The 15,772-nt window shown below is 31.8% G+C and overlaps 1 protein-coding gene across 7 annotated transcripts in view; it reads left to right on the top strand.

The window, feature by feature from the left end:
- The window catches only part of ERMARD (ER membrane associated RNA degradation), a 43,319-nt gene that overhangs the window by 4,870 nt on the left and 22,677 nt on the right, over positions 1-15,772 (top strand). For 4 of the 7 annotated variants that reach the window (XM_023503370.2, XM_023503367.2, XM_023503366.2 and 1 more), the window contains exons 3-11: positions 466-608; positions 1,412-1,513; positions 2,426-2,515; positions 4,030-4,127; positions 5,324-5,460; positions 8,360-8,474; positions 9,945-10,047; positions 11,139-11,168; positions 14,842-14,910. In XM_023503370.2, coding sequence (XP_023359138.1) covers positions 466-608; positions 1,412-1,513; positions 2,426-2,515; positions 4,030-4,127; positions 5,324-5,460; positions 8,360-8,474; positions 9,945-10,047; positions 11,139-11,168; positions 14,842-14,910 — 887 coding nt within the window. The remainder of the gene's footprint in view (positions 1-465; positions 609-1,411; positions 1,514-2,425; positions 2,516-4,029; positions 4,128-5,323; positions 5,461-8,359; positions 8,475-9,944; positions 10,048-11,138; positions 11,169-14,841; positions 14,911-15,772) is intronic. The other 3 variants (XM_031937450.1, XM_031937452.1, XM_031937453.1) reach the window with 3 other exon arrangements.

The following is a 15,772-nucleotide window of genomic DNA, read 5'->3' as shown; positions in this document are numbered from 1 at the left end:
GTTGTTTCAGTACACTTACATATAATTCATTTAGGTCAACATACTCAAAACTGATTTAGAGTAATTGATCTTATTGTATGTTTCAACTTTCACTTAACTATTTTCAATCTACCCTTGCTAATTTGAAGATCATTCACCTTGACTGAACAGATGGACGCAAAATAGGAGAGGTAGCAGTGTAGTGCAATGTATAATTAGACTAAGCAATTGAGTCAGTTGACTTTTATCCTAAACCAGGCTATTTACTGAATATGTGACTTTGAGCAAGCTCTTAAACTCTCTGGGCCTCAAGTTCCTTTTCTGAAAACAAACATTTTGGGTTAGATGATCTCTAAGATCACTCCCAACTTTGACATTGGATTTTACTCAACCTTTTTCATTGACATTTCAGAGATACGATATTTCAGAGATACTGTATGTAACGTGTATATCTATTATGCTAAAAAAAATTTTTTTTTATCTTAGAAGGACAAAATGTGGATTACTTAAAGAGTGTGAGCCTCTTGGGTCCTGTATGTGAAGCTGTTCACACTCATATATGTTCCCTGAGTAAGGCACAGTTTGACGTTCAGTATGCTCTTTGGTTCCAGTGGACAAATTTTTCAGAGGTGACTTTGTACAATCTGTAGAAATTACATAGTTTTAAAAATCCTTTTAAATTTTAAACAAATGATGGTTTATGTTAAATTGCCTATGTGTGCGTGTATCTTTCATCCCCATTTATACTAGTTATTAATTTTGCAATTAATTTTTATTGTTAACTAAGTATAAAGAAACAAAATTCAAAAAAATGCCTTAGCACTTAGATTCTAACTTTTAATTTTTCCATAATATTTAATAGAAGCACTTGGTTGCCCAGTTGATAAAGTGATGGACTTGGAATCAAGAAGATCTGAGTTCAAATATGATCCCAAACACTTATTGCTAATTTGAAGATCATTCTCCTTAACTAAACAAGGGTGGGGCAAATCACTTAATCTCTGCCTTAGTTTCCTCATCTATAAAATGAGGATAATAAAAGCACCTGCCTCTCATCGTTGTTGGGAAAATTAAAAAAGGGATGATTTTTGTAAAGCACTTTGAAACACTAAAGTACTCTAAATGCTTGTTTTCTTTACTTTTCCCCTAGTGTTATTTGAGATGCCTGTTTGTTTAAAAGTCATAGAAAGTTGCCACTGAAACATTTGTGAAGTTGAATTTAAATGGATAGTATTTGTAGTTGTTTTTAGTACAACAAAAAAAAAAAAGTAGTATTTTTCTTCCTTTCATTGATTTCAAGTTGATAGTTCAAAAAAAGTTCAGAAAAAAACCAAAAACTAATATATTACATATTGATTCCAAGAATAGTAAGGAATGATAGAAGAAATGCTGGGTTTTGGATTAACATCTATTATTTATTATCTTATAATAGCTATTTCCTGAAATATTTGTTGCTCTGAAGAGTTCACAACCTGCAGCTGTTCCTCTGAGCTTAATGAAACTAACATCATGTCTGGAGCGAGCTTTGGGTAATGTAAGTATAATATATAGTTTAAAAATCACAGAATAGAAGAAAGCATTACCTGGAATATTATTGTTGTATAAGATGAGTAGGGTAGGAAAACCCATAGAAAGACTTATAGGAACAAATAGTTGAGTGAAGTGAGCAGAGCCAAGAAAATATTTTATGTAGTAACCAGATTATGTGATGGTCAACTGTGACAGATTTGGTTCTTCTCAACAATGTCGTGATTCAAGGCAATTCCAATGGACTTGGGATGAAAAATGCCAATCACAGCCAGAGAAACAACTTAAGGAGACTGAATGTGGATCAAAATATTGTATTTTCACTTTTTGTTTGTTTATTTTCTTCCTCTTGTTTTTTTTTTCCCCCTTTTGGTCTATTTTCTTGCACAATATGACAAATGTGGAAATATGATTAAAATTGTATACATAGATAGATAGATATAGATATAGATAAAACCATTGCAGATTGCTTACTGTCTTGGACTGGAGGAAGGGAAGGAAAAAAATTTAGTACACGGTTTTACAAAAGTGAATGTTGATAATTATCTTTACCTTTATTTGGAAAAATAAAATACTTTTGGGAAAAAATAAAAGAAAAAACAATTACCCATTTATATTGCTAAGTTAATAATTTATTATTATTAGCTCAGAAATCAGAATAATTGTTATCAGATTGCTCAGTTTAATTGTTTATAAGTGACTTATAGTTTATAAGTATCTTAAAGACAGAATTATACAAAAGATAGATGTAAAAATTATTATTTGATTCAGATAATTGTTACTTCCTATTATATTAATATGTTTTCTAATGAATTTTTTTTCTTTATCTTTTGCATACACATTATTTTGTGACTTTTTTCTTTTTAGATTCGATTAGGTGAAAGTAATTATTTTTCTATTAATTTTATTTGAATTGTAGGTGTTCTTATTGATTGGAAAGGAATGTCCATTTCTTTTAAGAGACTTGCTTGTATCTAAGGAACTTGCTGAAGTGTTTGGACAATCTGTGGTAAATTTCTTCATTTGTAATTTGCAAAGAGAAAAAAAGGAGTAGGATTTTTCATTCTTTCACTGATTTCAAGTTGATAGTGTTTCAGAAAAAAACAAAAACTAATATATTACATATTGCTTCCAAGAATTGTAAGGAATGATAGAAGAAATCCAGGCCAACCTTCTACTACTAGAGAAATTATTTCTACAGCATCTTCATAGGAAGTTGTCTCTAAGAACATTACTAGTGATGAGAAAGTTACTACTTCATAAGACAATCAGTGGTGGTATAGCTCTTAATTTTTACAAAGTCAGTCCTACCTATTGACCAAAATTCACTTCTCTGTAACTTATATTCTTTCATTCTAGTTTTAGCCTTTGGAATCACAAGGTATACTTTTATATGACATTTGATTATTTTATCAAATATTTGAAGTCAACAGTCATTCCCCAAATCACTTCTTAATCTAAAGCAGCATTTGCCATTTCTTCCATTATTCCACATGTAACATGGTTTCAAGATCCTTTGCCATCCTAGCTACTTCTTCTGGAAACAAGTTTGTCAGTGTCTTTCTTAAAAGACCTCGTGTTTATTTTTATCCAATTTCTTGTCACTTGTTCTTATCATTTTAGTTTTTTGGAAATAACAAAAGACTGAGTATAGAGTCTTACAACATTGTAACAGTGTCTATCTATGTCAGACTGATACCAGCTTATCAATATTTTTTGGATGTATTTTGTTAACTTATGGATTCACTTTATCATGTCTTGAAGATATGATTTTTTTTGGGGGGGGGGATTAAATTCTGTAAGCATAACCTATATACTCTTATCCGTCAAATGAATCACAGTGGTGTTTTGGGGGGGGAAATTGGGTATAGGAGTCAAAATTTAGGAGTTTCCATTTCTGATCCATTTCTAAACCAATAACTACTAGGTGTGGACTTTAGAAAGTTACATCTCTCACAAATTACTGCTTTGTTGTTTTGGAATGACAGTTACCTACCCTGCCTTTTTCATAGAGATTTTGTGCATATTAAATCTGAAAATATTTTGGAAGCTGTAAAATGTTAAGTTGATATAATTATTGACACTAACAATAAAAGCCTTGTTAAAATCAAGATATATGTGATCTCTTAGGTGGACCATTAACAGACCTATTAGGTAGGTTACTGGGAAGGTATTATTTTCATTTGGCAGAAAGAAAAACTTAAGTATAAAAACTTATATTGATTTTCTTAATTTCATACAGCAAATCAGAGTGGGCCTGTAAAATAGAAACCAGGTTTCTTAACTTTTAGTCCAGAGCACTTTCCATTCTTACAAATTATCATGAATTAACTAAATTTCTATATTTTTGCAGCATAATATCTTTTGAAGTTCTAGCATAAGTTGTTATTGCCACTAAACAAATTTACCTCTTCCTAAATCAACTGAAATGATTAAATTAAAAATTTATGAATGCAACAATAGAAAGTAAAAATAATTCAAAGTTATATTTAGTGATTAATAATTTCATCTTATCCTGATTAGATGAATATACTCAGAGTATTCATTGGTTCTCCATGTGGACTCAATTTGCGTAATATTTTGTGGCATGGATTTGCATCTCCTCAGGAAATTCCTCCAAAGTAAGTTGCTGATAAAATGTATTTCTTTTTAGGTTTTGGTATGAATGTTATTCAGTTCATATTCGCACAACCAAGGAAAAACATTTTGAGGAATAAAGTAAAAATAGGGACAGGGAGTTTAATTCTCAAATTATAGATCTGGGTCTACACATATTTATTTCAAAAGATGTATCCTATTTAATGAGGTGAGCATTCATTTTAGAATGTTTAGTACTAGATAAGATATGAAATGTTATAAATGACTATAAGTCTGGAATTCTCAAGTAAGGAAATTGTGAGCCTCTCCCTATAGCTAACCAAGAGACAAGCGATTGTACTAGAGAAAGTCTGGGAGTCTAATTACCATCTGGGTTACTTATATAGAGACTATCTGTGGGACTGCTGAGAGATGAGTCAGTGGATCTCTGATCCCCACCATGCAGTCTGGGGCAGTGGCCATTCAATTCAGTGGATTCCTGCAAAAGATCCCCAAAAAGTCACATGGTAATTATAGAAATAAGCAAAGGGAGAAGGAACTATAGAGCATCATCCATACATTAATGCGGTCCAGTTATTTTGATTTACCATTTGGAAACTGGTCCTGATTCCATAACTGAGATGCAAGGTCAGTGCAGGGGGGTTAGATGTTCTAACATTCAAGGCTGGTCAATTTGTGTAAGTTCCCAGACAAACATAAGGTTATTCGATGTGTCCTTGTAATGGCTTACACATGTTGTTCGCCCTCAAGCCTGAACATTTAGGAATAGGAATAGAACATTTGGAAATAAGAAAAAGTATTAATACTATAACTAGATGGTTCTCATGTCTAGCCTGGAATTAATATGAAGAATAGGTAGTCAATAAAAGAATACACAGGACCTTGGGTGAGAGGAAGATTCTAAGAGGTTGTCAGTGATTAACATACTTAACAATAAATATTTATTAAGCTGATGAAGAATACTGTTCTAATTCCTGAAAATTGCAATGAAATGCAGCCCTGACCTCATGAAATGTATTTAAGTCTTTGAATAGAGATGACAGTTTACTAGTTTTTGTTCTGTCATTGCTACTTTTTCATTCCCAGCCTTATGTTTGCAGATGAGTAGGAGCGTGTCATAATTTGGGGATGCAAGACATAATTTTTTTTAGCTCTATAAATTGCATACATATAAATTAATATATTTTTCCTAATTTATTTCCATGGTACTTTCCCCTAGATATTGCTCTATGCTGGTATTGTTGACAGCAGGATTGGGACAACTATTAAAAATTTATCTTCAGCGAACTAATTTTAAATTCATACATCGGCCTTTTCTAACTTTCACACAATTAAAGGAATTGATAATTTTCCCTGGCAAGTATTATATTTCCTATTTCCCCATTTGAATTCTCTTTGTAAAACACATATATCACTAGATTATAAATATAAAAAAAAGTAGAATTGTGATTGTTTCTACTTTTGGGAATGAATTACAGGAAGGAGTAATTTGATATAAAATGTATTCTTCAATTTTTATATACTTATGTATGTTAGAGGGTCCTATTGTCAGAAGAGCTTCTGGTCAATTTCTAGAAGTTTGGTTTATCTTTTTGGTAGTAACTATATGAGAAATTGGTCTTTGATTTTCCTAAGTGAAAGAAAATTATATTTCAAAGTCCCAAAAGGCCACTTTTTGATACCAGCCAGATGGTATAAGTGTAAGACTAAAAAATAGTCTTTTTCTCTGGTATTGGAGAAGAGGGGAAGAAGGCAAGGATGTTGTCACATAGGAGTATTGGCAGCTAAGTGGTACAGTAGATAAAGTAATGAGCCTGGAGTTAAGAAGACCTGAGCTTAAATCCTGCCATACTTACTAGCAAGTCACTTAACCTCTGTTTACCTCATTTTTCTCATTTGCAAAATGGGGATAATACTAGCACCTTCCTCACAGTATTGTTGTGAAGATCAAATGAGATAATATTAGCAAGTGCCAGTGCCTAGCAGTGCCTATGTGACTGCTACTATCATACCATTATCACCACCATCACAACAAAGAGAACATGTACGAAGTGATGAAATGGGTCACTGGTTCTAGACTGAATTTATTATCAGGATTTAGTCCTTTTAGTAAGTTCTTATTATGTATTCCACATCTTACATATATATTAATCATTGGAGTTTGATAATTATTAAAATTGGAGTCTGGAATATTCTCCTGTTTAGGTTATTAAACCCTGATTTAATTACCATAGACTAATAGGAAACCGAAATAAGAAAAAGGACCAACAAAAGGTACTTCTTTTTTAATGACTTCAAGGTCAATCTATTCTCTTCAGCCTTCTAGTGAGCTGGGAGCCAGGGGAAGACCACTAATAGTAGCAGCAGATTGCTATCTGAAAGGAGCTTCCGTACTGAGAAGCATCACAGAGACAAGTTAAGGGCAGAGGTGTCCTAGAGTTTGAGATCTATAGCCACAAGATTTCTGGAAAGGAGAGGACTCAGATGCTAGTCTTGTGATAGATGAAAACAAAATTGACTTAAAAAAAAATAACAGATTTAAGAAGCTAATTGAATCACCCCAGACCAACTGAAAGAAACAGTTAAAATATCAGAGACAGTTTTCAAACTGAGAGTCTAAAAACCTTCAAGAAAAGTATGGAAAGTATCACTGCAAACTTACTGCTGCTAAATCCCAATGGAAGAAAAATTCGGAAGACCTGAGTAATGAATTTCCTTATCCATAAGCTACTAAAACAAAACTTTTTTGACTCTTGACCAGAGACTGACGAGTCTATCTGGAAGAGCCTTGGAGAATGGGAATATATCAAAAGGGTGTCTGCCAGATTCATAGATGTAGTAACCAGAAATAAGGGTGCAGAATAGGATCCTAGAAAGGTTGATGTCTGAAACAATAATTGGAACTTTACCAAACCAAATCTATTGGACAAAAACCAGATGTTTATCTATATATATATAGCATTGAGCTAGTTGACCTGGACAGTAAGACCTGACAAATGCACAAAGTCAACCAGGAGAAGCAAAAGAATTTAAAAAATAGCATGGCCCAGTTTTTGCAAGCAGATATTCTCCTTTGGGGCTTATAAGTATCAGGAAAAGTGATGGATTCACTTGGTTTTATTCACTAATATATTACATACGTCAGAAAAGGCTGAAAGCCCCCAGATTTGGTTTTTATTGAAATGTTAAGTCATGGGCAGAATTCAGTTAAAGCGCTGAGGACTCTTACCTTAGCTGGTGTCTCTTTTCGGACATGGAATTTTATTGCATCATCTTGAAGTCCCACATATGATAATTGCCTTCCTCTTTATTCTCTTTAGCTTCAGTGTTCTTCATAAATATGATATGCAGAACTGAATAAAAAAACTCCCAATGTAGTCTGACCATGGTAGAACATAATGAGATTCTCACCTCATCATTCTAGACCCTGTGCCTCTTAGAAATATTCTGCCATCTTGGCAGAATAAGTCTTCTTCAAATCCCCTCCACATAACTAGAAAACAGTCTCAGAATTGGGCTAAGAATAGCAACTTACTACACTGGCAGGAAAAGTCTGTCACATTGAGATAGGAGGAGAATGAGTGCCAACAATATCAGCCAGCCTTACGCCAGGGGTTCTGTAACAAGACTCCTATCCTGGGGCAATTCAGTAATGACCACATGACTGTGTAAAGCCTCAAAGAAAAATGTGATTTCTCAGTTAAAAAATTCTCGGAAAAGCTTAAAAAGGATTTTAAAAAGCAAATTAAGTAGAAAAAAAAATTGGGAAAAGAAATGAGAATAGTGAAGGAAACGCATGAAAAATCCTATGTGTAATGAATATAGATCTATTATAATATAGTTAGGACACTTTGAGAAAAGAATTATGTAGAGGATCAGAGATTGAGAACCAGTCAATAGTCTCATGGAGCTATAGATACAGAAATGAATAGTGTAAATGATGGTTGCATCAAGTACTATATATGTTCATAAACATAAGGAACTTAGTTCTATAATACATTGTAAACTTTAAATTTCTTGGGTGTTGGCTAGCATTAAGTTTTTTGTTTTTTTGCTTTTTTGTTTTTGCTGAGGCAATTGGGATTAAGTGACTTTCCCAGGGTCACACAGCTAGGAAGTGTTAAGTGTCTGAGACCAAATTTGAACTCAGGTCCTCCTAACTTCAGGGCTGGTGCTCTATCCACTGCACCACTTACCTGCCCCTAGTATTATTAATTTTTAAAAATTGGTTGTTGCAAAAATTCTTTCTGCACAGATATTAATGATGAAGTTCTGTCAGTAGTTGAAGAACTGATAAAGAAATCTACTTTTGTGTTGAAAATCATGATCCCATTTTGGGAAGCTGTAATAATGAAATTCAGATCACATAGGTAAGTGAAGAATTACATTTTCGATTTGGAGTTGGGGTATCAAAAATTTTGACTTTCCTTAATTGTTTGCTATTTGAAAAAAGTAAATGAAAGAATCGAGTTTCACGACTTAACAAACTATCAACTATATGAGAAGAAAGCAGAAATAAAACTCTTGATAGCTAATCTAAAAACATTTGTTATTCAAGTTTTATTATAGTAATTGTTGCTTAAATGAATTCATTTTCTTCTACATTGTTTCCATTTTAAAATAAAATTAATATATTATTTCTTTTTAATTTTTTTTATTTTAATAGTATATTTTTCCAAATACATGCAAAGATAGTTTTCAATATCCACTTGTGTAAAACCTTGTATTCCAAATATTTCTCTCCCTCCTCCCCAAGACAGCAAGCAGTCTGCTATGGGTTAAACATGTGCAATTATTAATAGCCTTTCTTGAACAAGTCACTCTTCTTGATGCTTGGGAAGTTCAAAAAAAACTATGGCGATCAGATAAGACCTTTGCCTTCATGAAGACTATAACAAAGGGAAAGATAGAATATATAAGAAAATAGCAAAAGCAAGTTAGGAGGCTTAGTATGTGATTGGTGAGGTTTAAAGTTTTTCATTCCCTTCAGATTCATTTATTTTTACAATTTTGAGTTCCAAATTCTTTCCCTTCTTCTAGCCCCTTTCCCCAATTGAGAAAGCAAGCAATATGATGTCCAGTATACATGTTAAGTCTTGCAACACATATTTCCAAGTTATTCTGTTGAAAAAAAAAAAAAAAAGAAAGAAAATTAAAAAAAAAAAAAATTCCTCAATCTGTACTTAGTTTATCTGTTCTTTCTTGGAGGTAGATAGCTTTTTTCATCATGAGTCCTTTGGAATTGCCATGGAATTTTATATTGATCCAAGCCGAGTATTTCATAGTTGATGGTTGTTATAGTATTGCTGTTTCTATGAATAGTACTCTGGTTCTTCCCACTTCACTTGGTATCAGTTCATATAAATCTTACTAGGTTTTTAGTGAAACTATTTCCTTTATTATTTCTAACAGCACAAGTTATAGCATAACTTGTTCAGCTACTCCTCAATTGATGGACATTCCCTCAATTTCCAGTTTTTTAGCAGCACAAAAAGAGCTACCACAAACATTTTTATACATCTTAAATCCTTTTGAGACTCACTGTAGCTCTAATATTTTTGAATAGTTTATTATTGAAGAAAAATCAAATAAGATAGCCATGATCACATAGTCTTCCATTTGGATATCGCAAAAGATGCCTCATTAAATCCTGTGAGGCATTATTTAAAAAAAAAAAATACAAATAGACTTTGATTTCTATTTCTGTTTTGTTTCAAATTCATTTCTAGCTTAAGGAAGTAGTTTAATTTGTCTTATTTATAACATCATGTTCTGCTGTTTGGATGTTGTAAAATTTGATTGCATAAATTTTTATGAAGAACTTTGGATCTTTCTTATAGATATGCTGACTGTATAATACTGTTGCTGACACAACTGGAAACTGGACTCCGAAAAGTCTTTACCACAGTTAATAAATGTCCAAAAAGATTTTTAACAGCAGAGGTATATGTGATTTGTTTATTTTGTTATTGTGATAAGGAGATGACCTAAAAGCTAACCATTTATCTGAGATCACTGATAGAAAAATATCTTGAATTTATTCATTTTTTTACTTATTTGCTTTTAGAGTATAGGATGAGCTAGTTGTATGAGTTACATTTTCTGACCCTGTTTTTTTTTTTTAACCTGTAAAATGAGTAAGCAGTAAATCAATCAATAAACATTTATTAAGCACCTACTATGGTGTCAGGCACTCTGCTTGGTGTTGGGGACACAGAAACAAAAATTATAGATGCTGATCTTGTTTGAACTACATATTTAACAGAGTTGTAGTAAAGCTCAAAAGAGACAGTATATGTAAGCTATTTTGTTGTCACAAAGCACTAGTTAAGTATAAACTTATTACTAAAATAATTTTATGACCTGTAAAATTGAATTATATTTTTCTGATTGATTATCTTGTTATTCTTATAATGATTGCAGGTGTGATATTTATTTTCTTTATGGTGGCTTTTTGATCATTTTTTTCTGTGCTATTACCAAAATACTTTCTTAAATTAATATATGAAATAATAACAGAGGCAGTATGATATAATGAGCAAGATTCTGGGCTTGAAGTCAAGAAGATGAGTTTAATACTGCCTCTGGCACTTACTGGGTATGTGTATTTACTTAAATCAATGCTTGTGCAGTTCAGGCAGCTCTCCTCTAACAGAGGGATTTCTTATACCTGGCATTCTCTACACTGATTATTTGACAGATTCTTCTTAGGGATGTGAAAATGAATACATTGGTTTTATGTGCTAGGGAAGTATATATTATTTTATAGCATTCAGATTTTTTAAAACACGACAACTAAAATCCCTCTTAAGGGCATTGTTTAAATATGGCTTAATTACTGGTGTAGGATGCCACAGGTGTTCTGTATTATTCTGTTATTCATTCAGTTTATTAATTGCCTTTCCAAGCACTAGAAGTGTCCTTAGCCAAAGACAGTTTAGGATTTGTGGTCATAAATATTATTTTTTCTTCCTCTTTGAATAATGTTATTCCATTTGTATTTTGTTTAAATTTTTTTCTTTTCTCTTCTGAAGTCTACAGCTTTTTACACCACCTTTGATGAAGTAAGTAGTTAAGTAACCATGCTTATGAAATTTGTTTAAATGGAGTTTTCAATTTGTGTTAAAAAATTGACTTTAGAAGTATGAAGTGGGGGAAGGTATGGCTAAATAACAGTCCATCTGTAAAAGATCTGGGTTTTTAATGAACTGTAAGCTCAATTTGAGTTAATAGTGTTATCTAGAAGCAAAGTAAACCAATGTTACCTTGGTTTACCTCAATAAAAACAAAATGTCCAGGACCAAGGAGGCCATAATACTACTGTACTGAACTCTGATCAGAACAGTGTGTGAGATATGTATATTTTTGGGACCATGCTTTTAGGAAGGACATAAATAAGCTAGAAAATCCACAGGAATATTGTCAGAATAGTGAAGGTCCTCAAGGTAATCTATTTAATGGTCTGTTGAAATAAGTCAGGGATTTAGTTTGGAAAAGAGAAAACTTTGGAGAATGCTTTGATTGCTGCCTTCAAATATTTTCACTATCAATCAGGTAGAAAAGGTATCAGACTTTTTTTAGTTAGCCGCAAAGAATAAAAGTTGCCCTCTACATATTAGGCTTTATGTAAGAAAAAAAAAACCCAAAATATAAACTTTCTAACAGGTATACAAAAATGAGATAGACTACCTCAGGAAGATCTTATGAAGATCTTCAATTAGTTTTATTGACTGTTACTGAAAAGATTGTGTTTAACTTTGGATCAATATATATGCTTCTGATGTCTCTGTCTCAATTTTTGAGATTTTTTGATTGAATATCTTAGTAATGGTGATGTTGAATTCTGTGGGTGCAAAACTAGATTAACTAAAATGTTGGGAGCTTTTTATCTTAAGATAACATTTGTAAAGTGCTTAGCACAGTACCTGACACATAATAGGTGCCATAGAAATGTTAATCATTGTGGTCATCATCATCATCATCATCATCACCTGAAAACTTATAGTAGTATCTGCCAAAAAATAAAATTTAATCTAATGAACTAAATAAATAGCTTAATTATTTGATGACATGTTGGTACCTTAATTTTTAAAGATATAAATTGAACACTAATTATGAGGCAGCAACATTATTGGCTATCATTGTAGATTATTTTGAAGACAGCTTGAAGTGAAAAGAGCTCAGAACTTGGAGTCAGGAAGACCTCTATTAAAATCCTATCTCTGACATCTATTTAGTATATTAAATTCTCCAGGCCATGGTTTCCTTAACTAAACATGAGGGTAAATGATAGTAACTATCTCACTCTTCTTATGAATTCAATTATGTTAATGTAGTCAGTTACATTGAAAACATGTTAAATATATATAAAGCTTATTAAACCTTTTTTCTTTTTTTTTAAAGGATTAAACCTTTTTATGCTTTTTTCAAATCCAAATTCCTTCCCCTACCTGATGAGAAAGCAATGAAAACAAAGCCTATTATAAATATTTATAGTTATGCAAAACAAATTTCTCACTACCCCCTCTCACCCCCAAAAATACATGAAAAAGAAATAAAGAAAAAATGTTTCAGTTTATACTCTGAGTTAATTAGTTCTTTATCTAAAGGTGAATATCATGTTTATCATGAGTTCTTTGGAATTGTATTACACTTATTACTAAGTGTTTACAAATTGATTATTATAACAATATTGCTGTCACTGTGCAAATTGTTCTTTTGGTTTGCTGACTTTTCTTCAGTTTAGAAGGATCTTGCCAGTTCTTTCTGAAACTACTTCCGTCATTTATTTAAATATTATCACATTCACAGACTAAAACTTGTTTAGCCATTCCCTAGTTTATGAGCCTCTTCAGTTTTCAATTCTTTGCCACCACAAAAAGAGCTGCTGCAAATGTCTTTGTACATATGGGTCCTATTCTTCTTTGATTTCTTTTGGGCATAACCCTAATAGTGATATTTCTTAATTAAAGGGTATGCACAGTTTAATAGCTTTTTGGGTATAGTGCCAAATTACTTTCTATAATAGTTGACTAGTTCACAGCTCCATGAGCAAAGCGTTAATGTATTTGTTTTCTCACAAGCTCTACAGCATTTGTCATTTTCCTTTTTTACCATCTTAATCAATTTGATAGATGTGAGGTGATAGCTTAGATTTGTTTTAATTTACATTTTGCTAATAATTACTAGTGTTTTAGATCTTTTTTTTTTTTCCATTTGGCTATTGGTAACTTTGATTTCTTCCTCTGAATATTGCTAATTCATAATTTTAAAAAAAATGATCAGTTAGAGAATGGCTCTTATTCTTGTAAGTTTGAGTTAATATATTTGAGAAATTGAACCTTTATCAGAAAACTTTGATACAAAGTTTTTCCTTCTAGTTTTCTGCTTTTCTCCTAATTTTAGCTACATTGATTTTATCATGTAAAACATTTAAAATTTTATATAATCAAGATCATTCATTTTGTCTTCTGTGAACTACTCAGGTGTCATAAACTCTTCCTCTAGCCATAGATCTGAAAGGTAATTTCATCCTTGCTCTATTAATTTGCTCAGGATATCACTCTTTATGACTAACTGGTGCACCCATTTTGAATTTATCTGTTATATGAGTGAGATGTTGAACTGTGCTTAGTTTCTGCCATATTGCATGATAGTTCTTCCAGTGTGTTTTTTTTTCCAGATTATAAATTCTTATCCCAATAGCCAAGATCTTTGAATTTATCAAATATTTACCATGTTTATTTGCTTCTTTGTATTGTGTACCTCATCTTTTCCATTGATAAACTTCAGTTTTTTTACCCAGTCCCAACTTGTTCTGATGTTACAACTTTGTAACAGAATTCAAGATCTGGTCCTACTAGGTCCTCTTCCTTCCCACTTTTTTTTTTTTTCATTTATTCTCTTGATATTCATGATCTTTTGTTTTTCTGGATGAATTTTGCTTTTTTTATAGCTCTATAAAATAATTCTTCAGTAATTTGATTGGTATTACATCAAATAAGTAAATTAATTTAGGTAATGTTATCATTTTTATTATTCTGGTTTGGCCAACCATGAAAAATAAATATTTCTCTAATTATTTAGATCTCCAATTTTATTTAGATTTTTATTTGTGTGAAGAGTATTTTGTAAATATATTCATATGGTTCCTGTGTCTTCCTTGGCAGGTAAGTCCCTAATATATTATACTGTCATTAGTTTAAATGGAATTTCTTTCATCTTTTTCTGGTGGATTTTGATGACAGTATAGAGAAATGCTAATAATTTGTATAGGTTTATTTTGTATCCTGCAAATTTCATGAAGTTGTTTTTATTAGTTTTTTGTTAATTTTTAGAATTCTTTTGGTAAACTATCATATCAGCTACAAAAAGTGAATAGTCTCCTTATTACCTATACTTATTCCTTCAATTTCCTTTTTTTGTTGTTGTTGTAGCTCTAATAAAATAATGAACATCTTTGCCTCATTCCAGATCTTGGATACATTTCCTCATGAATCTTAAAACACTTTACAAATATTTGCTTTTTTAAAAATTTATACCGAATTAAATGCTTCTTTTTGTAATTTAATAGGTATATGAAAGTAAAATCTGCATGTGGATTTTAGTAGTTTTCTTGATTCTCATGTTTTAAATACTTTCTCAAAAGTATTAAATTGTCTCAGCAAAACCACTGTTAAGAAATATTTATTATGAAGCTTCATGTTATATTCACAATTTATTTCTTTACCTCTTTAGATATTAGCAAAACAATTGAGTGATGATGAAATCAATCATCTTCCTCTTTTCCTTGGAGAACCTGCTATGGTAAAGTATTCCAAATTTAACATTTGTTATGTATGGAAATTATTTAGTCAAAACAAAATAAAATTAGTTAACTTTGGCTAGGACTAAGAAATTTCCTTCCAGAATATATGTTCAAAGCAAAATGTTTTCTGACTATTGCATTTTGGTTCAGATGTCTAGATGTCTGGATTTCTGTAACACTGTAGGTTAATGGGAATATGTCCCAAGGTTTTTTTTTGTTTGTTTGTTTGATTTTTTTTTGTTCTTATTGGTAGTGAAGGGATTTGGTAGAGAGGAGGGAATTGGACTAACAAATTTTTATCTTTGTCTAATCAAATAAAGTAAGTGAAGAGAAGTGGAGAAAATTATATGGGAGTGAAGGTAAAATTGAAAATGAGAAAAATAAGAAAGAGATTAAAAGGAAGAGTGGGGAGAAAAAATAAAAATGAGGAGGAATAGAAATGGCAAGAGGAGAGAAAGTGGAGAAAGAAGTTGAGAGTGGAGAAGAAAACTAAGAAGAAAAAAGCTAAAACAAAGAAGGAATAAAAGAAAGGGAGAAAAGGAAGAAGAAACACAATATTTCTTGGTTATCCTTAGAAGTCACTTAACCAGTAGAGTGTCTTTCAAGATGCTCGCCCTTCCCTCCCTGATTTCTCTTCACCCTGACCCTGGAAAGCAGAACTTTATCCTCCATCCCTAAAATGGAATGTATAAAGATCAATTTTATATGTATGAGAGGAAGGAAACAGAGTTTGCTTAGTTGCAAAAAACTGACAGCTTTTTCTATTCTGCCTTGTTTTCCAGGGAGATGACACACTTGGATGTTCTAGGATTTTCATAATCCTAGAGTAAAGGGCCAAAGTATCAGCTTTATCCTAGCCCA

Source organism: Sarcophilus harrisii, chromosome 4 (genome assembly GCF_902635505.1).
Source record: "Sarcophilus harrisii chromosome 4, mSarHar1.11, whole genome shotgun sequence".
Lineage (NCBI taxonomy): Eukaryota > Metazoa > Chordata > Mammalia > Dasyuromorphia > Dasyuridae > Sarcophilus > Sarcophilus harrisii.
Note: the sequence above shows the minus strand (reverse complement) of the source record. Positions and strands in the feature narration are given on the sequence as shown.